Source organism: Trachypithecus francoisi, unplaced genomic scaffold, assembly GCF_009764315.1.
Source record: "Trachypithecus francoisi isolate TF-2019V2 unplaced genomic scaffold, Tfra_2.0 Lachesis_group6, whole genome shotgun sequence".
NCBI classification, from domain to species: domain Eukaryota; kingdom Metazoa; phylum Chordata; class Mammalia; order Primates; family Cercopithecidae; genus Trachypithecus; species Trachypithecus francoisi.
The window spans coordinates 71,602,987-71,628,432 of NW_022681471.1; the positions used below are offsets into that span (position 1 = coordinate 71,602,987).

The following is a 25,446-nucleotide window of genomic DNA, read 5'->3' on the forward strand; positions in this document are numbered from 1 at the left end:
ACTCAGGCCTCTACCACCCCAATCCCTTCCCACCCTCCACGCACCCCCACTTCCCACTCCCTCCACTCCCACCTCAACTTGCCAGTCTTCCATGTACTAGGGCTCGACCACCCCCACATCCCACTGGCCCTCCTCCTCCCTACACCTTCAGTCCCCTACTCCCACTCCAAGGAAGTCTCCCACCTACCGGTTGTCAACCTCTTCCCCCACCTCTACTCCCCACTGTCAATCTTACCCAGAATAGGCTACCACCGCCCCCTCATCACCTTCCTCCTTCTGCCCAACCTCCGCTAGCCCCCTTCCCCCCCGCCACTCTGGCTTCTCACTGGTCTTCATGACCGGCACCCGCTTCCCGCTCCCTATTCCTGCCTCCAGCCTCCAGTCAATCTTCTACCAAACAGGCCTTGACTCCTCCCCAACTCCTTCCTCCTATCAGGTCTGGACCCTACCCCCACCATTCTCGCCTCAGTCTTCCACCAATCAGGCCTCAACCCAACCACCCTTCCCCTACACTCGCACCTCCAGCCACCTCCAGCCACCTTCAGCCACTTTCAACTGCTTCCAACCGGTTTTCCAAGCAGGCTTCCACCCCCCCCATACCTCTATCCACTTCTGCCCTAACCCACTCCTGTCTCCCACCACCACTCAGTCCTCAGCCATGAGATTTCGACCCCCCCCCACACACACACCCCTACCCACAACCACTGGCTCCCACTCCCCCCATGGCCAACACTGCCCCCTCCACCTTCCCCCAATGCTGCAACGGGCACCCCTATTTCTCCCCATGGTCCACTGGTGCCCCCCCTCCCCCAACGCCGCCACGTGCGTCCCCGCTTCTCCCAATGCCGCCACCGGCGTCCCCACTTCTCCTCACGCCCACCAGCACCACCACGGCTCCTAGGCCACTTCCGCCACCACCAAGTGCTCCTACGCCGCCACCAGAACCCCCACTTCCCCCAACGTCGCCATTGGCACCCCCACCTTCAATGCGGCCACTGGCGCCCCCACTTCTCCCCACGCCGCCATTGCTACTACTATATGCTCCTATGCCACCATCGACGCCACCAACTATTCCTAGGCCACCACCGGCGCCCCCACCTCCCCCAACACTGCCACTGGCACCCCTACTTCTCCCCACCCGCCACTAGGAACACCACCTGTTCCTACACCACCACTGGCGCTCCCACATCCCCCAATACCGCAACCAGCGTCCCCACTTCTCCCCATGCCGCCACCGGTGCCACGTATTCCTACGCAGCCACTGGCGCCACCACATGCTCCTGCGCGGCCACCAGCACTCCCACTTCCCCAAAGGCTGCCAGTGGTGCCCCCACTTCTCCCCACACCGCCACTGGCGCCACCAACTTGCTCCTAAACCACCAGCACCCCCACTTCCCCCAGCGCCACCACCGGCACCCCCCACTTCCCCCACGCCGCCACTGGTGCCCCCACTTCTCCCCACACCCACCACTGGCACCAACACCTCCTTCTGTGCCACCACTGGCACCCCCACCTTAACGCCGCCACCAGCCCCACTTCCTGCAACGCCGCCACTGGCGCCACCACTGGCGCCTCCACCTCCCCCAATGCCGCCAATGGCGGCCCACTTCTCCCAACGCAGCCACTGGCGCAACCATATGGTCCTACACCACCACCGGGGCCCCCCACCTCCCCCAGCGCCACCACTGGCGCCTCCACTTCTCCCCACGCTGCCACTTCCTGTACTCCCACCTCAGGCCTACATGGGCAACCAGAGTCCAAGGTATACAGTGGTCCTGATTTCAATTAAGTCACTCAATTGGGATTAGCCTCTGGACCACCTCAGCACCCATTTGAGTCTGACCAGCCGGTCACGACCTACCTGGTGTTGCAGCCTCTGGCGTGGCCGGCAGCAGCTCACCTCCAATTGCCCGTGGAGTATGTGCAAAGATCCCGAGCAACTGCGATGAACAACGCCAGGCGCAGGCCCTTTTATAGTGCCCAGACCTAGGGGGCGGTAGGAACTCACGTGCGCCCGCCCGCGCTCCCCTGTACCCACCTATCACAGTGTGGTCACGAGGCAAATTTGAACTTCGCGCCTATGAACTTGGCGCCTAGTTGTAATGCTTCCGGAATCTGGTCTATTGCTTTCCACTCCCACGGATGTTGCTTATTTGTCCCAAAAGCGCCATTTCAATACTAGAGCGTGGGCACCCGAGGCCAATTCTGTGATTAAAAGTCCCTAACAACTTTCTGATAAAGAGAAACCATGTGAAATCCCTCCTAACAAAATTTTATCCTGCGGTTACTTGGATAAGCGAGCCTTGTTCCCTACTTGAATTGTCCAGACCTCTAAGTCCGTTATTGCGAACACTGGGTGAGGGCGCGAGAACTGGGGCGAGGGCGCGGGAACTGGGGCGGGGGCGCGGGAGCAGGGGCTGGGCGGGAACACAGGGTGGGCGGGGGAGCGGGGGGGCAGGGGTTGCAGGGAAGGCCACCTAGACCCCTAGATAAGAGCAAGGCAACAACTCAACAGCGCCTGGCAACGGCGAACTATGATGTTTACTTCCAGAACCCTCCAAACACTCGAGATAAAAAAAGGTTGGTTACTTGAGGCTTTTTGGCACTCACTCCCCACACCAAGAGAAACAAACGGCGAAAAGTGCTTTCTAGAGTGTGCCAGTTTCTCCAGCGAGCATCCATATATTTCATAATGTATGCCTTTGGGTAACAGAACACAAATAAAATGGCCCTGCGTTTGATGTTATTTTGTGCTAAGCATCGTTCCCAGTGTCTCACGATTTAATTCATACACACTTTTTAAAGTAGGCAATTGTTAGCACTCTCATTTTAGAGATCACACAGCTAGAAAGGGGCAGAGCTGGCCGGGCACAGTGGCTCACGCCTGTAACCCCAGCACTTTGGGAGGCTGAGGTGGGTTGATCCCAAGGTCAGGAGTTCGAGACCAGCCTGGCCAACATGGTAAAACCCCGTCTCTACTAAAGACAAAAAAAATTAGCCAGTCGTGGTGGCATGCCCCTATAATCCCAGCTACTCGGGAGGCTGTGGCTGGAGAATCACTGAACCCGGGAGGTGGAGGTTGCAGTGAGCCGAGATCATGCCATTGCACTCCAGTCTGGGGACAGGGCGAGACTCAAGAAAAAAAAAAAAAAAAAAAGGCAGAGCTGAGCTTCAAACTCCAACTCTAGTTCCAAAACCTGCTCTTAAGCACCAGATTGCCTACCTAAATACAGATACTTTCTCAGTTGATTAAAAAAATTGGATAAATGGGGCTGATTACTCTCTCTCTCTCTCTACAATGAAGTTGCAAATTAACTTCTACAAGCCTCTTTATAAGAATGGGGATTACATGACTGTGCCTCAGATTTGGGCAAAGAACCAAAAATGTTAGCTATAATTGAGAGGCATATGCTTCAAGTAAAAGAGTGGGTCAGGTTTGGAATCAAACCTTAAAATGGGCAGTTCAGAAATTACACACATTTACTCAAGGTGTGCAAGCAACTCCTTTAGACTGAAGGCAGGAGGAACGGAAGTAAACTGGAAATAATGTAGATTTTTCAACAGAAGCGGATAGGAGTAAAAACTTTTGAGTAGGCTTTCTTCCCATAATAATCTTTTAGGAAACAAACACTAATCCACATCAGGGCTTTAAGAAGTTGGGAAGTAAATTATGCGAAATTTTACTGAAAACAAATCTTCCCTCTCGTATCTCTGAGAAAACTGGCAAACAGCGTGTTCTGACCCCTCATGAATTGGTATCTTCCTCCCTGATGCTGGTGGCAGAGTTCGACCACTATACAGAGCAGGAAGGAAAATAATTTTGCCCCCAAAAGCCAAGAAAAGAATGGTCCACACGAAGACCAAGACTACAAGGGTCAATGAAAACAGAGAGGTCATAAGCAAAAGAGGAGCAAGCATGAATGGGTGTGTTGGGGATCACAGGCTGTTGTCCAGGCTGGAGTGCAATGGCACGATCTCAGTTCATTGCAACCTCTGCCTCCTGGTTCAAGCGATTCTCCTGTCTCAGCCTCACATGTAGCTGGGATTACAAGCGTGTGTGCCACCACTCCCAGCTAGTTTTCTGTATTTTTAGTAGAGACGGAGTTTCACCATGTTAGCCAGGCTGGTCTTGAACTCCTGACCTCAAGTGATTCACCTGCCTTGGCCTCCCAAAGTGCTGGGATTACAGGTGTGAGCCACCACACCCAGCCACTTTGCCTTCTTAATGGATCATAAACTAACCCCCAACCCTCCACCAGACCTGGCTGAGAAAACAATTCCTAATATAATAGCTACAGCAGGGAAATTTGGTCCTTTGATGCTGTTTGAAGCTGTTCAAATACAGGTTTCATCACTGGATGACCCTATTCATCAGGCCAACACTCAATATAACAGGACACAAAATACATCAGCCGTATTAAGGGGAAATCATTCATTTATTGTTTAAGGATCGCAAGACAACATCTTAATTTCTGTAGCACGATTTAAATGTTTTACTTCTTTGATAAAGCAGAGTACAACAGAAAAAAAAAAACAATTAGTTTCCAGTAATATCTATATCTCTAATCAGAATTAAGTCTTCCACAGACATGTTACCTGGAAATAAAAGCCTGTTACAATAAGCAAAGCTTCAACCAGAGCGGCTACTTTTCGTGCCAGGAAAAAGTTCATCCCTATAGGAGGAATGATGTGCTATGTAAAACGGCTGTAAGGTCACAGCCTTGAGGGCATTGGAAGTATATTACCCTATTCCACATTAAGTAGTTCGGTGAATTTCAAACGTCAGTTATCTGCAACCATGCTGGCAACCTTTAACTGGTATTTCAATCATCCAGTAAAAAATAAATTAAGAAATCCCTTCACGGATATTCCGTGATTTACATTGTTAAAAGGTACACTGTTCATAACATGTAATTCTGGTTCAGAATTACCTTGAGACTCCTTGCTCAAAATTTGGTTAACAGTAAGCATCTTTCAGAAATTCAAGTTCTTATTAATCAATAATTTGTCAGCTAGGATACATTCAGGCATCAGCTGCAACTACAGAATAGGTGCACAGCCTCAGCGCTTTGGAAAGACATAATCTAGAACACTACTAGCAGACAAAAAATTATCTGCGACTGGATAGCGTAAGTGCAGTACAGCGAGACAAAACATATATTCATATGTTGGCTTGTTTAAGCCTCAAACCCTCGACTCTTTGTTGAGATCCCATAATTTTATTCCTATGACTTTAATAACTCAAGTTCCAGGAGGACTATAAGTCTAATTTGTACTCCAAACCAAATAGCAGTGCAGTTTGCTACTATTGAGGCTGAATCTGTACAGACTTCAAGACCAAGTCCAGAAGACAGTTATTATCTAAAATATAATTACTTGAATACACAGATGGTCCTTCAGAGATTTTACCTATAACCTGTTTCTTGATGAAGGTTATTAAATGCACTGGAGATAACTGTGACTTACTGATCAAATACTTGAATACTTATACTTACCTGGGATTTCATTTCTGCTGAAAGAAATAGGAAGAACAGGACTCACTTTAAGAAAAAAAAAAAAAACTTTAGAAAGGAAGGTAAAAATCTTACACACACTATCACTTTTGGAAGCAGCATAAAAGGGGCAAGTCAAGGGTAAAACACTGGTGAAACAGGTCAAATTAGGCAAAAAAAAAAAAAAAAAAAGCTGTATTATTATCAATGACAGTACCACAACTGTGTCCTTGATAATTAGTCATCACTCCTAAAAATCTTCATTTGGCACCAGATGGTGTGTTTAAGAGAAACACCCTAGGATGTTTTGAATCAGACTTGATTTTGTTAGTTGAGTTACAGGAGAATTTTAAGGGTGGGGGTATGGGGGTCAGGGAAGAGAAGGAAATGGGAAACGGACCAGAAAAAATCTTGAGTCATCATCTAAATCAACAAAGCACTGATAGCTCCAAACATTAGGTCAGACACTAAAACGACTGATATAGGCTCAAGTGGTTTATAAAACCTATAAAAAGACTACACCAGCAAAATCCCTGTCAATCTGTCAGAGTTGAGAAACTAGAACAGGGAGTAACATTTTAGCTTAAAACCTTATCTCAAGAGAATCATATACACTTCACATGAATAAAAATACCTGAAACCAAACATTTTTAAAAGCTCCAGTACCCAAAATATAAAGAAAAAAGTTAATCCAGAAGACTGAATCAATCCATGGAATCACAAAGCGGCCGGACAATCTGTATCTCCCCTCCACACTAACCATCCCATGGAAGACCAAGGGAGATCAGACCTTCCAGACCTATGCACCATCTGGTCGCTGCAAAATTCTACGGAGATTCCTTGTGGAACAGCAGTTTCCCATGTCTTGTGTCTCTCCCTACCATGCAGGAAGCAAGTCTGGCTGTGCTATTCTATTGCCATTATATATCACCCATCTGCAACAAGGTACTGTACAGACAAGTAAGAAGTATGTTATCTAGTTCCCTTTCCCCCAGAAGGTTGAGGCTCAGGTATAGGGGTAATTCTCCTGTGCAGTCTTTATTACACTGACTCAGTGACTTCAACAGGCTTAATCATGTGGTCAGGTTTGTTGCCAGCTGCATAATGCTCCCACATCTGTAGATAGAGCCGCTCTAGTTCCATTGTGTATTGTTTGGTGTTGAACAGAGGGCTAGATATTCTTTGTTTCCAGACTTTGCCACGAATTTTCTTCAGGCTGAGTAATAAAAAACGAGAAACCAGTTAGTTCCCTTTGTGGCAAAAAATCCATGACCAAACTTTACGCTATCTCATTTCCTGATTGGCTTCCTGTTAAAAAGGGAAGGGCCACAGCTTACATAATGCTAACACTGAAATGAGCTCAACTCCATGTACTCTGAAAAAACTTAGTTCTTTCCTAAACAAGTACATCCAAGGGATACCACGCATTCTCCATTTCATTTTATTTCTACCTTTAAAATAACAAGAATTGACAATGGCACATGACTATTCCTATGCACTGTTAGAATATAAATTGCTTAGCTTTTTGGTAAGCAATTTAGCAATGTATGTATTAACCTTAAATGTTCATAACCCTCTGGCCTAACAATAACACTTTTAAATCTATTAAAAAGAAATCATCAGATGCAAAAACATACAGGACCATGCAAATATATTCACTGAAGCATCATTTACAAAAGTTAAAACATAAATATAAGATGAAGTATTCAATTTATGGTCATTTTAATGAAATAGGAAACCACTCAAGGGGAAGACAAATACAGCAAGTCTACTGTTGTAATTTTCCACTGTAATTTTCCACTTGTACCTAAACTGAGTTGTTCAGATTTTTAAACACTGCTAATATCACCAAGAGTATGGTTCTGTTCAGAAATAAAAAAGTAACTGATTCTTCAGGAAACACAGGGGAAAAGATTTCTACTTCCCTTTTGAATATATTATTTTCATGAGATTATTCTTAGATGAAGAGCTAAATACTTTAGAACCAGAAGCCAGAACATTTTCATGCATTTTTAAAAGCAATAATTTTTATTTATTTTCTTCTAATTTTTGAAATAGAGTCTCACTCTGTTGCCCAGGCTGGAGTGCAATGGCATGATGACAGCTCACTGCAGCCTCAACCTCCTTGGCTCAAGCAATCCTCCTGCCTCAGCCTCCCGAGAAGCTGAGACTACAGGCACGCACCACTACACTCAGCTATTTTTGTATTTTTTGTAGAGGGGGGTCTCGCCATGTTGTCCAGGCTGGTCTCGAACTCCTGGGCTCAAGTAATCCTCCTCCCTCAGCCTCTCAAAGCGCTGGGATTATAGACATGAGCCACCATGCTCAACTTTGTTTTAATGTTTGTTGTGACAGAAGTAGTAAAATGGTTGTGCGTATCTGTTGGTCTCAATGTCCATATTAGACCATGTCCATATTAATGCTACCCTCCAAAGAGAAAGACCTGTGCACTCTATTTTTTTTTAAATTCTATATCAATAGGAAATAAACTGTAGTACATACACACAGTGAAATACCACTCAGCAAAAGAAATAAACTTGCTGAAAGAAGCCTTTAGAGTGCATATTGACATAGTTCCATTTGGATAAAATTCTAGAAAAGCAAAACTAATTTATGGAAGGGAAAAAAATGCTCCAGAACAGTGGTTGTCTCTGGGGGTTGGTGAAAAACACTGACTGAAAAGGAGCATGAAGAATCTCTCTGGAGTGATAATGTTCTTTGTCTTCATAGGAGTTTCGGTTACAAAGGTATTTCTCGGTTGGGCACGGTGGCTCACACCTGTAATCCCAGCACTTTGGGAGGCTGAGGCGGGTGGATCACAAGGTCAGGAGATCAAGACTATCCTGGCTAACACGGTGAAACCCTGTCTCTACTAAAAACATGAAAAATTAGCCAGGTGTGGTGGCACGTGCCTGTAATCCCAGCTACTCAAGAGGCTGAGGCAGGAGATTGTTTGAACCCAGGAGGCAGAGGTTGCAGTGAGCAGAGATTGTGCCACTGCACTCCAACTTGGGTGACAGAGTGAGACTCCGTCTAAAAAAAAAAAAAAAGTTATTTCTCAAAACTCACTGAGTATTTGTGTATTTCACTGTATATAAATTCTGCCTCAAAAGAAAAAAACGGCCAGGCACAGTGGCTCACGCCTGTTATCCCAACACTTTGGGAGGCTGAAGCAGGTGGATCACTTAAGGTCACGAGTTTAAGACCAGCCTGGGCAACCTGTCAAAACCCTGCCTCTACTAAAATTACAAAAATTAGCTAGGTGTGGTGGCTCATGCCTGTAATTCCAGCTACTCAGGAGGTTGAGGGGAAGATTGCTCGGGCCCGGGAGGCGGAGGTTGCACTAAGCGGAGATCATATCACTGTACTCCAGCCTGGGCAACAGAGGGAGACCCTGTCTCAAAAAAATATATGTATACTTAACTCCAGTTAATGACAGCCATTCTTAAGTATTTAAGGAGAAGTGTACTGATGTCTGCAATTTATTTCAAAATGTGTCAAATAAGATGGATTGGCAGATGAATAAACGGAATAAATGGATGAACAGATATGTAATAAAGCAAGAACAGTAAAATGCTAATGGTAGATTCTCACAGTAGGTATAGATGTGTTTATTATAAAATTAAAAATTTTCACAACAAAAGTGTTGGGGAAAAGTATTGTATGAACCAAACTAAGTTCCAAAGAGTCTAATAAAAATTTTAAAATGCACTACAGGCCGGGTGCAGTGTCTCACGCACCTGTAATCCCCCACCATTTTGGGAGGCCGAGGCGGGTGGACTGCTTAAGCCCAGGAGTTACCAGCCTGGGCAACACTGGTGAGACCCTGTCTCCACAAAATATTAAAAAAATAAAAATAAAAAATAAAAAAAGCCAGGCATGGTGGCATGTGCCTGTAGTCCCAGCTACTAGGAAGGCTAAGGTGGGAGGATCACTCGATCCCAGGAGGCAGAGGTTGCAGTGAGTTGTGATCATGCCACTGTACTCCAGCCTGAGTAACAGAGTGAGACCCTGTCTGAAAATAAAACACACTACATTTTTTACTATAGTTATCTCTGGGCTAATGGACATGAATCTTATTTTTTTTTAATGCCTAGGCTCAAATTTCTCACTTTTCTTAGACATATGTGATGTTCTATGGAGGAAATTCTGAAAATAGTAAGTAGCTAACATCTGCTGAATGTTTAGCAGATACCAAGAACTATTCTAAGTACTTTACATGGAATGCTTTTTTTAATTCTCATATCATCTCTGCAAAGTAGGTACTAACATTATGCTCCATTTTGCAGAAGAAACCAAGGCACAACACAGAGATTTACTTGCCCAAAGTCACAAAGCTCGTAAGTAGAGAGCTTGGGTTCACTCAGGTAGTCTGACTCAAAAAGTATATTTCTTTTTTTTTTTTCTGAGATGGAGTCTCGCTCTGTCGCCCAGGCTGGAGTACAGTGGCCGGATATCAGCTCACTGCAAGCTCCGCCTCCCGGGTTTACACCATTCTCCTGCCTCAGCCTCCCGAGTAGCTGGGACTGCAGGCGCCCGCCACCTCGCCCAGCTAGTTTTTTTGTATTTTTTTTAGTAGAGACGGGGTTTCACCGGGTTAGCCAGGATGGTCTCGATCTCCTGACCTCATGATCCGCCCGTCTCGGCCTCCCAAAGTGCTGGGATTACAGGCTTGAGCCACCGCGCCCGGCCAAAAAGTGTATTTCTTTAATTTCTATGTAATATGTTGCTTCTCAGAAATACACAAAGAAAAAAACATCACCCATTATACCGAAAGAAAAACCTCATTTAAGAAATACCCGCCGGGCATGATGGCTTACACCTGTAATCCCAGCGCTTTGGGAGGCCGAGGTAGGTGGATCATGAGGTAAGGAGTTCGAGACCAGCCTGGCCAACACAGTGAAACCCAGCCTCTACTAAAAATACAAAAAATTAGCCAGGTGTGGTAGTGGACGTCTGTAATCCAGCTACTCGGGAGGCTGAGGCAGGAGAATCGCTTGAACCCAGGAGGCAGAGGTTGCAGTTAGGTGAGATCACGCCACTGCACTCCAGCCTGGGCAACAGAGTGAGACTCTGTCCAGGAAAAAAAGAAAAGAAAACAGAAATACCCAGCCTGGGCAACATACTGAGCCTTCATCTCTACCAAAAAAATTTTAAAATGAGCCAGGCATGGGGCATGGTGGCATGTACCTATAGTCCCTGCTACTCAGGTGGCTGAGGTGGGACGTCCTGAGCCCAGGACGTCGAGGCTGCAGTTAGCCAAGATCATACCACTGCACTCCAGCCCTAGGCAACAGAGTAAAATCCTATCTCAAAAAAAAAAAATAATGAAAGAAATACTAGTTTATTGTATGAATAAATCCTCACTCATCTAAGCATCACCACTGTAATTCCTACTCTTTCAGGCATTAAGTTATGCTGTTTTTATTTCTTACACTGACTGCAGTGAAGACATGACAGTATTAGCGTCAAAGATCTAACTTTTTTTTTTTGAAATGGAGTCTCGCTCTGTCACCCAGGCTGGAGTGCAGTGGCGCAATCTCAGCTCACTGCAAGCTCCGCCTCCTGGGTTCACGCCATTCTCCTGCCTCAGCCTCCCGAGTAGCTGGGACTACAAGCGCCCGCCACCACGCCTGGCTAATTTTTTGTATTTTTTAGTAGAGACGGGGTTTCACCATGTTAGCCAGGATGGTCTCGATCTCCTGACCTCGTAATCCGCCCACCTCAGCCTCCCAAAGTGCTGGGATTACAGGCGTAAGCCACCGTGCCAGGCCCAAAGATCTAACTTTTAAGGCTCCAAAAACTCCGAGGAAGGGCTGTCCCAATTTATTCACCAATGCATGCAAGTCCTCAATGCTCCCTCACTGATAACAAAAAATCTTTCTATTGTATAGGCAAATAATGGATATACCCTTAGGATTTTTTTGTGTGTGTGGTTTTTTTGAGGTAAGAGTCTCGCTCTGTCACCCAGGCTGGAGTGCAATGGTGTGATCTCGGCTCACTGCAACCTCTGCCTCCCGGGTTTAAGGGATTCTCCTGCCTCAGCCCCCTGAGTAGCTGGGACTACAGGAACATGCCACCACACCCAACTAATTTTTGTGTTTTTAACAGAGACGGGGTTTCACCATGTTGGCCAGGCTGGTCTCGAACTCCTGATCTCAAGTGATCCGCCTGCCTTGGCCTCCCAAAGTGCTGTGATTACAGGCATAAGCCACCACACCCAGCCTCAGTATAATTTTAATTGGCATTTCTACTACAGAGCCTGAAACACTTTCTGCTAACCTTTTGTATTTCCACTTCGGCAAGGTGTCTCGTCATTTCCATTTTTACTTTCCTACTAGGGGATTTAAAATTTAAATGTTCTGCAGTCTTTACATAGCCAGGCAATTAATACTTTGATATCTGAGACAAAAGTTTTTTCCCCTCATTGCCTTTTAATTTTCTTGAATATTTTTTATTCAGTCATTTACTTTTTACATGGTAAAACCTATTGATCACTTCATTTCTAAGAGTTTAGAAAGTACTTCTCCCATCCAGAGGGCATACAACTAGTTCACCTATTTTATATTACACTTATTTTATGGCTTCATTTTATAACAGCTATATTCTCTCTACTTTACCCAATAATTTGTTCAAGGAAAAGTTGACTTACTATTCTAGATCAGTTCCCAGCTTCACAGCTATGTCTTCATATTCTTGTCTGTTTTTAGCAATAAGCTCAAGACAGCCTAAGCAAGTGAGCTGGGAAGCTGCAACTCGAGAAGCAAGAGTCTCTCCTGAAATACAAAAGATAACAACTGCACATCTGAGAACGTAAAACAGCATAGAGTTGTTATTTATGTTAAGCCTCCACACAATGCAGATGAAGAGAATGAAGTGAGAACAAGTCTCACTTTCTATCACCTTGCCTTTAATGTTGCTCCTAGTATATATAATTTCACTTGGAAGTTTCTCCCCCAAAGGAGATTTTCAAAAGAACGAGGAAGACTCCAGTGATTTATCAGCAACTTACCTGGCATAGTCACCATGGGGGTCCCTGCCCAGAGGACATCCATCCCTGTGGTGTGCCCATTACAGAGTGGAGTGTCCAAGCAGACATCAGCCAGCTGGCCTCTCCTGACATGTTCCTCTTTAGGAGCAACAGGTGAAAAAATGATACGGTTCTGGGGCAGGCCCATGTTTTGTGCATACTGTTGAATATTAGGTTCTCCTACTGCTGGAAAACGCAACAGCCAGAGTACACTGTTGGGAACACGCTTCAGAATCTAAAATAGGCAAAATAAGAATAATTATTAATAGCATATCTGCATCTTTCAACAAAGACTCCCAGAGATCTCTAATAATTCTACCACACTCTATTCTTTCCATCCAGATGGAAGCCTGCTGTGAACTTAAGTCTTTCCTTCACAGAGATGAATTAGATCAATTGAATTATCCCTCTTCTGCTTAGCTGTCCTCAGAGTAAGTTCAAAGAAAGAGAGGAGACCGATGCTGGAAGACAAAACAAATTACTAATTGGCAAAATCTGAGGCAGCTACCTCCTGTGGGAATTGACAGAGGCAGTGGGTTTTGTTAAGAGAGAGGAATTTTGCATTCCAAATTTCAAATCCCCCACTATGATACAACCAAGAAAGTTACCTCACACTTGCCTAACTTTTTGCCTAATATAAATCAGTCTTTTTTGTAAAGGGCCAGATGGCAAATATTTTTGGCTCTGTGGCCACACGGACTGTCATAGCTGCTCAGCTCTTCTGTTGTAGCTTGAAAGCAGCCACAGACAGTGTGTAAACAAGTAGGCATGGCTATGTGTCCATAAAATTTTATTTACAAAAACAAGCAGTGGGCTGGATTTGACCCATAGGTCAGTTTGCCAACTCCTGATTTAGATTTATATCTACTCTATGTACATTTTTAAGTTCAAAATCCCTTTCTCTGAAAGCTATGAGAACAGATGAACTTCCAAATTCAGAATATTTCAGATTTCAAAAAAAGTAGTGTGTGTGTGTGTGTGTGTGTGTGTGTGTGTGCGTGTATTACATAAAACCCTCAGCAGCAACTTCGTATAAACAAACATATTAGTGCCTCTGCATTGAGATGCAGGAATAGTCATTAAATGGAATTAAAAAAAGAATACAAATATCCTGACATAGTTTGACTGTGTCCCCACCCAAATCTCTCTTCTTGAACTGTAGTTCCCATAAGCCCCATGTGTCATGGGAGGGATCCAGTGGTAGGTAATTGAATCATGGGGGCAGTTATTCCCAATGCTGCTGTTCGCATGATAGAGAGTGTGTACTCACAAGAGCTGATGGTTTTATAAGGGGCTTCTCTCCCTTTTGCGCAGCACTTCTTCCTGCCATCATGCGAAGAAGGACATGTTTGCTCCCTTTTCCACCATGACTGTTAAGTTTCCTGAGGCCTCCATAGCCACGCGGAACTGTGAGTCAATTAAACCTCTTTCCTTTATAAATTACCCAGTCTCGGGCAGTCCTTTATAGCAGCATGAGAACGGACTAATACATACCCTAATGGGTTAGTTCAGGTAGTTTTGCTGCCAAACAAATTTGTCACACACTTATGAAAAAGCTTTTGATTTTCAGAGTTTTTGTGAACATCAGGAAGTAAGGATTAAGGACAGTAGACCTGTACTCATCTGCTTCCTCTCTCTTCTATCCTCCCCTCTCCTCTGAACATAAAACAAAACAGGTATCAGGGGAAAAAATTAACCAAGGAATTATCTCCAGATTACCTAAAGGTAAAACATGCCATTTTATTTTAGTTCTATGGATTAAGAGCCAGTTACAGCTATGCGATATCCCACTTATGCAAACCTATCTGATGAACTGAGAGATTTATGTATAGATCGACTCCTTCTTGGTTGTAACTCTACAACACTACAAGAATGTTAAAAATGGGTGGATGTACATGACAGCATATGCTATCAGTTTAGACCGGGGTTGGCGAACTACACAGCCTGTGAGCCAAATCTGACATACTGCCAGTTCGCATAAATAAAATTTTATTGGAACACAGCCACACTCATCATTTACAAAATGCCTATGGTTATTTTCGTGCCATGATGGCAAAGCTGAGTAGATGTGAAACAGCATGACCACAAAACTGAAAATATTTACCATCTGGCCCTTTAAGAAAAAGTTTCCTGACCCTTTAGACAGAAGAATGCTTTGAATATGTAAATTTAAAAGGTTCACAATGTCCTATTTAGACACTGGAAGGAGAAATCAAAAATGCCTGAAAAACTACATCTCTTGAAGATTATAAATGAGCACAAGGCCAGGCGCGGTGGCTCAAACATGTAATCCTAGCACTTTGGGAGGCCAAGGTGGGCAGACCTCTTGAGGCCAGGAGTTCGAGTCCAGCCTGGCCAACATGGTGAAACCCCCGTCTCTACTAAAAATACAAAAAAAAATTACCCAGACATGGTGGCACATGCCTGTAATCCCAGCTATTTGCAAGGCTGAGGCACAAGAATCAGTTGAACCTGCGATGCAAAGGTTGCCATGAGGTGAGATCACACCACTGCACTCCAGCCTGAACAACAGAGCAAGATTCTGTTTTTTAAAAAAAGAGCAGAACCCAGCTGAGTCACATGTAAATAAATAAAATACATTTTTTAAAAAGTATTTTAAAAAAAAAATTTTTTTGAGACAGAGTTTTGCTCTTGTTGCCCAGGCTAGAGCGCAACAGCATGATTTCGGCTCACTGCAACCTCCGCCTCCCGGGTTCAAGTGATTCTCCTGTCTCAGCCTCCCGAGTAGCTGGGATTACAGGTGCCCACCACCACGTCCGGCTAATTTTTTGGTATTTTTAATAGAGACAGGGTTTCACAATGTTGGTCAAGCTGGTCTCAAGCTCCTGACCTCAGGTGATCCACCTGCATCGGCCTCCCAAAGCGCTGGGATTGCAGGCGCGAGCCACCGCGACCAGCCAAAAAAAAATTTTAAAAAGAAATGAGCAGAACAGCTCCTAAATGGGAGTAGAAGGACCATCTTCAGTAAGAAGCTCTAGATACAAAATCTTTATTAGTCTCCAAGATGGTAACAATAAGTCTATGCATACTCACATTTGCCCACATCTGCAAAGTAGAAGGGTCAATTTTATACAGCTGATTAAAGTTACAGTATACAATGGCATCTTCTGGTAACCCGTACTGAGAACGGGTGGTTACAATAATGGTACGGGGAACCTCCTCTCCAGTTGCAGCCTTATTGTTGATCTAAAACAAGGAAAAGATGATGGTTATATTTAAAGGCAAAAGGAGTCCAATATTTCAATCCATAAGATCCAAAATGGTCTAACCATTAAAAGTCACTGAAGTTTAAGAAGAGGCAAACCGTTGCAGCATTATCTTAATTTGGGGGAGACTGCACTATGAAACTTCTTGCTCTAACCAAAAAAGGTCTCAAAATCCTATTAACAATCCAACAGCTTTTGATCACTCTTTTCTTCATGAATGAAATGTCCTTTTCTAAATCACATCCACTCCTCAAGGTTAAATTACTCCTCCAAATGGTCTCTTCTCCCAAGAGTGTCTCTCTTCACACCGATCATCACTGTTTCTGAGTTTCTACATACATAATTAGTTTTACCTTGCAATTCTCACATTTGAGTACTGCCTTACATTGTTATATAACTATTACAGGTGTGCAAGGACATCTATGACCTCTGGAGGTCAGAGATCTTTGCCTTACACTCTCTTGATAGAGCTACTTATTTAGGCATGCAATGTATTATTTATTGAGTACATACTACATTACTGTGATTAAGACATCAGTAATTCAATTCAGTAGAGGATACAAACACAGGGAATTATCATCTGTTGTGCTGTATGTAATGATATATTCCAAACATTACAGAGGTATAAAAGACAGGTACCAATGAAGTAGGGATGGAGACGTTAGCGGTAAGTACGGAAATGGATTCCTGGAAGAGCTGTCTGAACTGAACGTCTGAGTAGGATTTAGCTAGGGAAAGGATGGGTTTACAGAAGCAAGAAACTGTATGGTATGTACAGATAGTTCATCATATAAGACAGTAAAGTCACAGGCAGGGAATAACAAGATATTAACATGGAAGTTTCTCAGTAAGTAATAATCTGCTGGCTGAATCCAGGAGACTTTTAAAATCAGACACACCTACATAAGATGCACATTTCCACTAACTCATTTCCTCATCTATAAAATGGTAATAATGATACTTGCCTCCTAGAGTTATTATGAGGTTTAAGGGAAATAAATGCATACTTGGCGGGACATATAATGGTGTATTATCTTCTCACCTGAGTAGTTGCCAGTCCATTGCTAATACTGAATCCATTAATTGTTATTTGAATCTGTCCTCTGTTAATCATTTCAATAACTGCTTCTGCAATAGTATTCATAGGAATAACAGGCATATTAAGAGCTGTGTTACTGCTGTCTGCATTGTCTCCTCCATCAGGACACTTCATCTAAAAAAAAAAAAATGCATGATTACGAAAAAGATCATGAATGCAGTTAACTTTATTTCAATGACAATACTGACTAGGTTCTGACCTTGACGATTTTCACATCTGGTAGACTATCAAGAAATGCTTTGAGGTCGATGCCATTCAGAACTATCCGATTGTCATAAATGTGTCCATTGGACTTAAAATCGATGACTGCTTTTTTCTAATGGAAAAAATAGTTTCAGACATATCTTTTAGGACTTACATAGACAATAGCAAGGAAATACAAAGCTACAGTTCTTTGAAATTCCCCCATAGCACTGTTTCATACCTACCTTCAGGTGAGGGAACATATTAGCATGATCACCAATAAAAAAAGTATGGGGCATATAAGCCAATTTCTCAGAATACTGCTCAGCAACTTCGGCTGGTGAAGTTTCCTGATCAGTGATAATATAATCCATGAAAAGTGCACCACTCGTCCCAGGGTATCCCAGCCACATTGCCTTAAAAAAAACCAGATCAAAAACTGATTAAGAACTTTCATCAGGATACTTATCTCTAAATTCATCAAGTCATATACATTAAATATGTACAACTTTTTGTACGTCAACTGTACCTCAATAAAATGGTTTTTTAAAAAGGAACCTAAAGGTGCCATAATTAAGTAAATGAACAAGGAGGTCTAACTCTTTTAAGAGACAGGGTCTCACTCTGTTCCCTAGGCTGGAGTACAGTGGTGCAATCGTAGATCACTACAGCCTTGAACTCCTGGCTCAAGCAATCCTTCTGCCTCAGCCTCCAGAGTAGCCAGGATTACTGGCCTTGCCACAGGCACAGCAAGGCTGACTTCTTTAGTCGAAAGCAATGAAGTAGTTCTTTAAGAGAGACCCTCACTCTGTTGCCAGGGCTGGAGTGTAGTGGCACAGTGATAGTTCACTGCAGCCTCAAACTCCTAGGCTTGAGCAATCCTTCCACCTTAGCCTCCCAAATAGCTGAGATCACAGGGGTATACCACCACTTCGGCTAATTTTTAAATTTTTTGTAGAGATAGGGTGTTTTGCTTTGTTGCCCAGACAGGTCTCAAACTCCTGGTTTCAAGTGATCCTCCTGCCTCAGCATCCCCAAGTGCTGGGATTACAGGCGTGAGCCACTGTACCCAGCCTACATTTTAGACTAACTTTCATAATGCTAAAATGTTCTTCAAATTTGCAAGACAGAGTAACTGTTCATAGCCAACCATGAATTGCATGTCTCTATATACATGTACCTATAAGCACTGCGCTCTATACTCTTTTTGTCTTGCGCATTTCAACAACTTAAAAAAATTAAAAGTATGTCTGCCCTACAGTTTCAAACATCAGTTAACCAAGGGAGGAAAAGCAGCACATCACTGTCTTCTTAGCCAAATACATGTTATAAGTGATGACTGTTAATTTGTTTACCTGAATAGGAGCTGGCCTGAGAGCAAAGAGCTCATTTCGAGCGCCCTTGGTATAGCCATTCATATTTACAAGGATATGAATTCCATCCTGATGGATGCGATCAGCTGCTTTTCCATTGCATGGAATCTATAGAATAGAAAATAAGAACTCACTATGTATAATCTCAGATCAATTCCATTAGTTTTAATGGCATTTAACATAATTCAGATTCCTAGATGGAAAGTGTAAGAACACAAATTAACTATATTAATTCGGGCACAAATATAGTTAACTGTCATTAAAATGGGCCCAAAGCATTAGAGAAACAGAACACAGAGGAAGGAGAGTTCGCTTCTGGATTGAATGTATGAGTAACAACATTTTATAGAGAAATTGGTATTTGAAATTTGTAATCTTTTTTTTTTTTTTGGTAGGGACAGGGTCTCACTATGTTGCCCATCATGGCCTCAAGCAATCCTCCCACCTCATTGTCCCAAGGATTATACACATGAGCCACCGCACCCAGCCTAGAACTGGTATTTGAAATAGGTCTTCAAAGACGAATAGGAGTTTGAAGGAGTTTAACAGAATACAATCTCAGTAGAGAACAGGATGAATGAAGAACTAGAGTAAAGTGTGAGGGAGTTTAGAAAATGGTGAGTAGGCTGGGCATGGTGGCTCACACCTGTAATCCCAGACCTTTGGGAGGCCGAGGAGGGTGGATCACCTGAGGTCAGGAGTTCGAGACCAGCCTGGCCAATGTGGTGAGACCCCTGTCTCTACTAAAAATACAAAATTAGCTGGGTGTGGTGGCAGGCGCCTGTAATCTCAGCTACTCGGAGGCTGAGACAAGAGAATTGTTTGAACCTGGGAGGTGGAGGTTGCAGTGAGCCGAGATCGTGCCACTGCATTCCAGCCTGACTCCATCTCAAAAAAAAAAAATAGTAATTCACTTCTATTTGACATAAGGTATACATGATGTAGAATGGTGGGTGAAAGTATTAACAAAGTTGTGGCAAACAGAGAAAGGTTACAAAAGCTATGCTGAAGAGTTTAGACTGCAGTCAATCAGCAGTGACTCCCTAAAGGTCTCAGAGGTAGAAAGAGGTATGCTTCTTGGTCACAAAGAGTCTAACTGTGTATCAAAAATGGCCAGGCAAACTTTTGAAGCAACAGCTGTATTGCAAAATTTGTTGGTACATACTATTTATTAAATGAGAAGTCTCAAAACCTTTCTGCTAGGACTTCAGTGATTCATATGTATATACACATACACATGTATGTTTTACATATATGCATACTACCATACCTGCATGTGTATGTACATACATACGTGTGTACACAAACACTATGTAGAGTATATTATCTCTATCAGTCAAAGTGGCTAATAGAGTCTACAAAGAAAAAACTGTAGCCTACATACTCAGCAAATTAATTCCCCCACAGGTTTCAATATTAATTTATCATAAAACTTATGTTCCTAGAGGATACAACAATAGAACAAACACAGAAATAAAGATAACCAAAGGCAAAGGCCCATGGAAACTGATGAACCATAGTTCATCTATTTTCTTTTTCTTTTCATTTTTTGAGACGGAGTCTTGCTCTGTCACCAGGCTGGAGTGCAGTGGTGCAATCTCAGCTCACCACAACCTCCGCCTCCCGGGTTCAAGCGATTCCCCTGCCTCAGCCTCCCAAGTAGCTGGGATTACAGGCATGCACCATCACACCCAGCTAATTTTTTGTATTTTAGTAGAGACGGGGTTTCACCACGTTGGTCAAGATGGTCTCATCTCCTGACCTCGTGATCTGCCCACCTCGGCCTTCCAAAGTGCTGGGATTACAGGCGTGAGCAACCACACCTGGCCCTATTTTCTTTAAAAGACCTATTTATTCTTCTCCCAAGTCACCATTTTGTTAATATTTATTAAGTATCTTCTGTCACAAGTGCTGGCTCAATCTCCACAAAAGTTGTATGTCCAAGCACAAGCATAACACATTTCTGTTTCATTTGCAACCTCGGAAAAAGGCATGCTGATTTAACATAAATGACCAAGGAAATAAGATCAACACAATTGCCTATATGTGGTACTACAGCATTTAATACCTATCATCAAAAATAAACTACATGCTAATAGTTTTATTTAAACTTGCTCAAAATAAAAAGTTAAAGTATGAGAGTTTTATCTACCTGAGAAAGATCAATGAAATGATTGGCTTCTGCCATCACCTTCACTCGGAAGTTTGTGCCATCATCTGGGCTCAGGGCATAACAGAACACCTGAAAGGCAGCACATGGCATATTTAATAGCATTGGCTCAAATCTTTCCAAAAGACACTGGGTTTCCATGCCTAATGGTGACATACCAACATTGTGGGTTTTTTTCTTTTTTAAACAAATAGTGATTCTAGAGAAACATTAGTCTTACCTCAAATTTATCAGGATTGTGCATGCCTGGAATAGACTGCATGAGGTGAGAAGTAGGATGATTCCCAAAGTCAGAACTCACATATCCTACACGCAGCCGACCATCACTGAGCTTCAAGTCTTTTGGATGTTCATATGGTGGTTTATGAAGAACATTAATCTATCAACAGAATCCAATGCTTGTTAGTAAAATTTACACATATATTTTCATCTAGGAAAACTGACGAAAAACACACCAAACCAAACCTCACACCTGTTGAAAAAGGTCTGCCCAGAGCATTTAGTTAATATTTCCAGAGAGATGCAACCTCAGCACTTCATGTAATATGCTTCATACTTTGACCTGCTCCTGAAATCTATAAAGCACAAGCAAATTCCAGCACTTTGGGAAGCCAAGGAGGCAGATCACTTGAGATCAGGAGTTTGAGACCACCTGGCCAACACAGTGAAATCCCGTCTCTACTTAAAAAAAAAAAAAAAAAAAAACCCACAAAAATTAGCTGGGCGGTGACACGTGCTTGTAGTCCCAGCTACCTGGGAGGCTGAAGTGGGAGAATCGCCTGAACCCAGGAGGTGGAGGTTGCAGTGAGCCGAGGTTGTGCCACTGCACTCCAGCCAGGGCAACAGAGCAAGAGCCTGTCTCAAAAAAAAAAAAAAAAAAAGTGTGAGCAAATCTAAAACTTGTAGGTATGAAGCAGTATGGACAGAGCATGATAACCCTCCAGCATTTTAGAAAATTCTAGAGAAACATTTTCTAAAAACAAAATTATGGCCGGGGGCAGTGACTCATGCCTATAATCCCAGCACTTTGGGAGGCTGAGGCAGGCGGATCAGCTGAAGTCAGGAGTTCGAGACCAGCCTAGCATGGCAAAGCTCCACCTCTACTAAAAATACAAAAATTAGCTGGGCATGGTGGCACACACCTGTAATCCTAGCTACTCGGGAGGCTGAGGCACAAGAATTGCTTTAACCTGGGAGACAGAGGTTGCAGTGAGCTGAGACAGCACCACCGCACTGCAGTCGGGTGAAAGAGACTCTGTCTCAAAATTAAAAAAAAAAAAGCACACCTAGCACTCCAATCTGTCATCCAACCTTTGATCCAATCCTTGATCAAGTAGTGCTCTAATTCTCAAAGGTGAATACAAAATACCAAGCACTCCATTAAACATGATGGCTGGCCAGGCACGGTGGCTCACACCCATAATCCCAGCACTTTGGCAGGACGAGGTGGGCAGATTGCTTGAGCCCAGAGGTTCGAGACCAGCTTGGGCAATATAGCAAAACCCCATCTCTACAAAAAAATACAAAATTAGGTGTGGTGGCATGCGCCTATAGTCCCAGCTACTCAGGAGGCTGAGGTGGGAGGATCATCTAAGCTCAGGGAGGTCGAGGCTGCAGTGAGCCATAATCACACCGCTGCACTCCAGCCTGGGTGACAGAGCAACACCCTGTCTCAAAAACAAGAAAAAAAAAAAGATAAAAGAAAAAAACATTATGGCTTTCAAGTTAAAGGAAAGTACCATCAGTCTATTATTAGTGTTTAAGTGAAGGAGTTAAGGATTCCATCTTAGGAAGTACAGGGGGTTATACTCAGGACAAAATGGAAGGGGTTCTGAAGTGGCTCACAAGTTTTATTTCTCAATTTGGTGGTGTTCACTTTATAATCATTCATTAATCCACAGATTTGATTTGCACAGTTTTCTGTATTTGTGTTTTAGTTTACAACAAAAAGATTAAAAGAAAAGAATCACACCTTATCTAAGCACAGGTTGCCATGCCTCTCAGCAATAGCCTTCCTGAAGCCATGAGAAAGAGGATATAGCATACTATGATGAGGATGCACAGAAGGCAACCTATTCTTCTCTAACTGGTCAGCCACAATACTGACCAACTTCTTCATTCGTTCATCATAGTCTGTCCAATCACAGACAATCTAGAGAAAGCAAAAAGAAGTTATTATCCAGAAAGCCCTATCCCAGGATTTAATATTTGGTATGTCTTTGGCCTAAAGTAATGTCAGATAGCCTATTAAAAACACTATTTCCAGTCAGGCTTGGATTCTTATGGCACATAACAATTAAAAAGCTATTACAACACTGAGAGCCAATTACTGGCCTGTTATTCTTTACCTGCAGGCAATGAGCCAAGTTACAATAAGCATCAGGAAAATCAGGCTTAAGTTTCAGAGCCGTGCGGTAAGAAGCTATAGCCTCTGGAATATTCCCTGAATCCTGGAAAATAAATAAAGCAGGATGGTAAAAAGTTTCCAAAACTTAAATTTTAGGTGTTAAATTGCACATATTATAATAAACAGTAGTACCTTATGAATGGAAGCCAGATTGCTATGCGCATCTGCAAATGCAGGATTAATTTGGATGGCACGCGTATAACACTGCAAGGCTCCCTGAACATCCTGCATCTCCTTTAGAGTGTTTCCCATATTAGAGTAGGCATCAGCAAAGGTAGGACTGATTCTAAAAGAGAAGTCCAAGGTTTTATTTCTCCAATACAAAAATCGTTAACCCACTGTAATGCTAATTTATTCTGTTGTTATTTAAAGCCATTTTAGCATCTGCAATGTGCCGAATGCCAAACATTTTAAAATTAAGAATAATTTTAAAAATAAGGCCATTAGTGTCTCTTACCGAATAGCCTCCTTATAATGCATCAGAGCTTCCTGCAGTTTTCCCTGCTGCTGCAGTACACTTGCTAAATTTGAATGGGCAGCAGCAAACTCTGGGAAGACCTATAAAGAGTCAAGATCATAACTGAGGTTAAAAAATTTGCTAAAGCAGCGGTAATAACTCACCACAACCTTAAGAACTTTGCTCAAGTACGTTTACATCCCTAAACTTGTCTCTACCTTTTCCAAGTCTATTCATTCTCAAATTCTACCTCTTCCTCTATTTTATACCTCTTCTTGTTTCAAACATAATGAGGTACACCTCTTCTGCTCTTAGTTTATCCTGACCACCTGACTCCAACACCACTGAGATCTCTCTCTGCTAAACTCCTACCGTATCTACTAACCACTACTATACAGCCATCAGGCACTAAGATTATATACTTATCAGTAACTTCTCTTGAACTGTGGGTTAATGTTTAATTTTTTTGTACAGATCTTATCCACAGAATAATGAACTCTGAATGCAGGGATTTTCTGGAATGTCACATAGGGCCTCACATCATACCTTAGGTACTCAATTACTATTTCAATGAATAATCCTCTTGTAAATGATTCAACCACTATTTTTACAAAAGAGGTGGATGATGGTAAACTTAACTGCTTTCCCTCTATTATCACGCTAAATACCCAGCTACACCACCCTCACATACTTCTAATGCTTTACGATACAAGCGAACTGCCTCTTCAATGTTTCCCTGTTCTCGTTGATATTGGCTAGGTTATTCAGAGAGTCTGCATGGGTGGGACACAGACGGAGAGCTGTATTATAACAATCTTCTGCTTCAGCAACCTAGAAAACAAAACAAAGTCTTCAAAAACTGTAGAGAATCATAAAGCCTCCACTGATACTATTCTAATAATTGCTTAATTAAGCCTAATGGCTGGTAATGCTACAGAAAACTGATATTTTTTGGTATTCTTACCCTCAACCAAAACTCTAAAGTAAACCAATATACCATCTCAATACTTGTACAAAAGACTTTCATTTTTTGCTGTTTTTTGGTTTTTGTGATTTTTTGAGACAGAGTCTTCTGTTGCCCAGGCTGGAGTGCTGTGGCACAATCACGGCTCACTGCAGCTCCAACCTCCCAGGACTCAATCGATCCTCCCACCTCGGCCTCCCAAGAAGCTGGGATTACAGGTGCACGCCACCATGCCCGGCTAATTTTTGAATTTCTTGTAGAGACAGGGTTTCGTCATGTTGCCTAGGCTGGTCTCGAAACCCTAGGCTCAAGCAATCCTCCATCTCACCCTCCCGAAGTGCTGGCATTACAAGTGTGAGCCGCCACACCTGGCCAGAAAAGACTCTTAATCCTACCAGATAACAAATAGAATGAGTAAAAATCCTTACACTGCCCTTCTCTTTGAGAGCATTGGCTAAGTTGCAGTAAGCATCAGGGAAATGTGGTTGTAGTTCGATAGCCCGCCTGTAGGTGTCTATTGCCAGATCTATCAGGCCTTGCTCATAGTATACACAAGCCAGGTTGCCATGCACCACTGCATGATTCGGACTCAAATTAGGGCACGAAGATAAGCTGCCACAGCTCTGTAAATAAATAAATAAACACACACACACACACACACACACACACACACAATGTAACTCATTCTTAATGGATGGTTTGTTACAACTCATTCAAGCTGTACTATATCAAAATATATCAAGTCATTGTAATTACATAATTCATGCTGTATTATATTTTAACCTCAAACCAAAATCATACCTTTATAAAATGTGTCTTTACACTGAGAAATTTTGTACTCCCACATAAAAAATAGGCTGTCCTTTCACAACAACAAAAAGTTAAAAGTCAGGATTTACTGTGCTTTCTAAATCAGGTCAAAGGAATAATTTAGTCTAAGAAAGAACCACTTCAACCATTTACAATTAAAAATTTTCAACTAAACTCCCAATGAGAAGGATAATGGCTTTGAGGAAAGCCAACAACAAAAACTCAGGCAACGAA

The 25,446-nt window shown here is 42.9% G+C and overlaps 1 protein-coding gene across 1 annotated transcript in view; it reads right to left on the reverse strand.

Annotated features, from left to right (window-relative positions):
• Positions 1-6,404: 6,404 nt before the first annotated feature.
• Positions 6,405-25,446, reverse strand: part of OGT (O-linked N-acetylglucosamine (GlcNAc) transferase) — a 41,423-nt gene continuing 22,381 nt past the window's right edge. The window contains 18 exon segments of the mRNA XM_033200890.1: positions 6,405-6,708; positions 12,145-12,268; positions 12,505-12,757; positions 15,577-15,729; positions 16,792-16,962; positions 17,048-17,164; positions 17,277-17,447; positions 18,387-18,512; positions 20,557-20,646; positions 20,795-20,953; positions 22,547-22,726; positions 22,923-23,024; positions 23,114-23,267; positions 23,439-23,539; positions 24,130-24,185; positions 24,188-24,269; positions 24,831-24,997; positions 25,000-25,025. Of these exon segments, the coding sequence (XP_033056781.1) occupies positions 6,534-6,708; positions 12,145-12,268; positions 12,505-12,757; positions 15,577-15,729; positions 16,792-16,962; positions 17,048-17,164; positions 17,277-17,447; positions 18,387-18,512; positions 20,557-20,646; positions 20,795-20,953; positions 22,547-22,726; positions 22,923-23,024; positions 23,114-23,267; positions 23,439-23,539; positions 24,130-24,185; positions 24,188-24,269; positions 24,831-24,997; positions 25,000-25,025 (2,407 nt within the window). The 3' untranslated portion in view covers positions 6,405-6,533.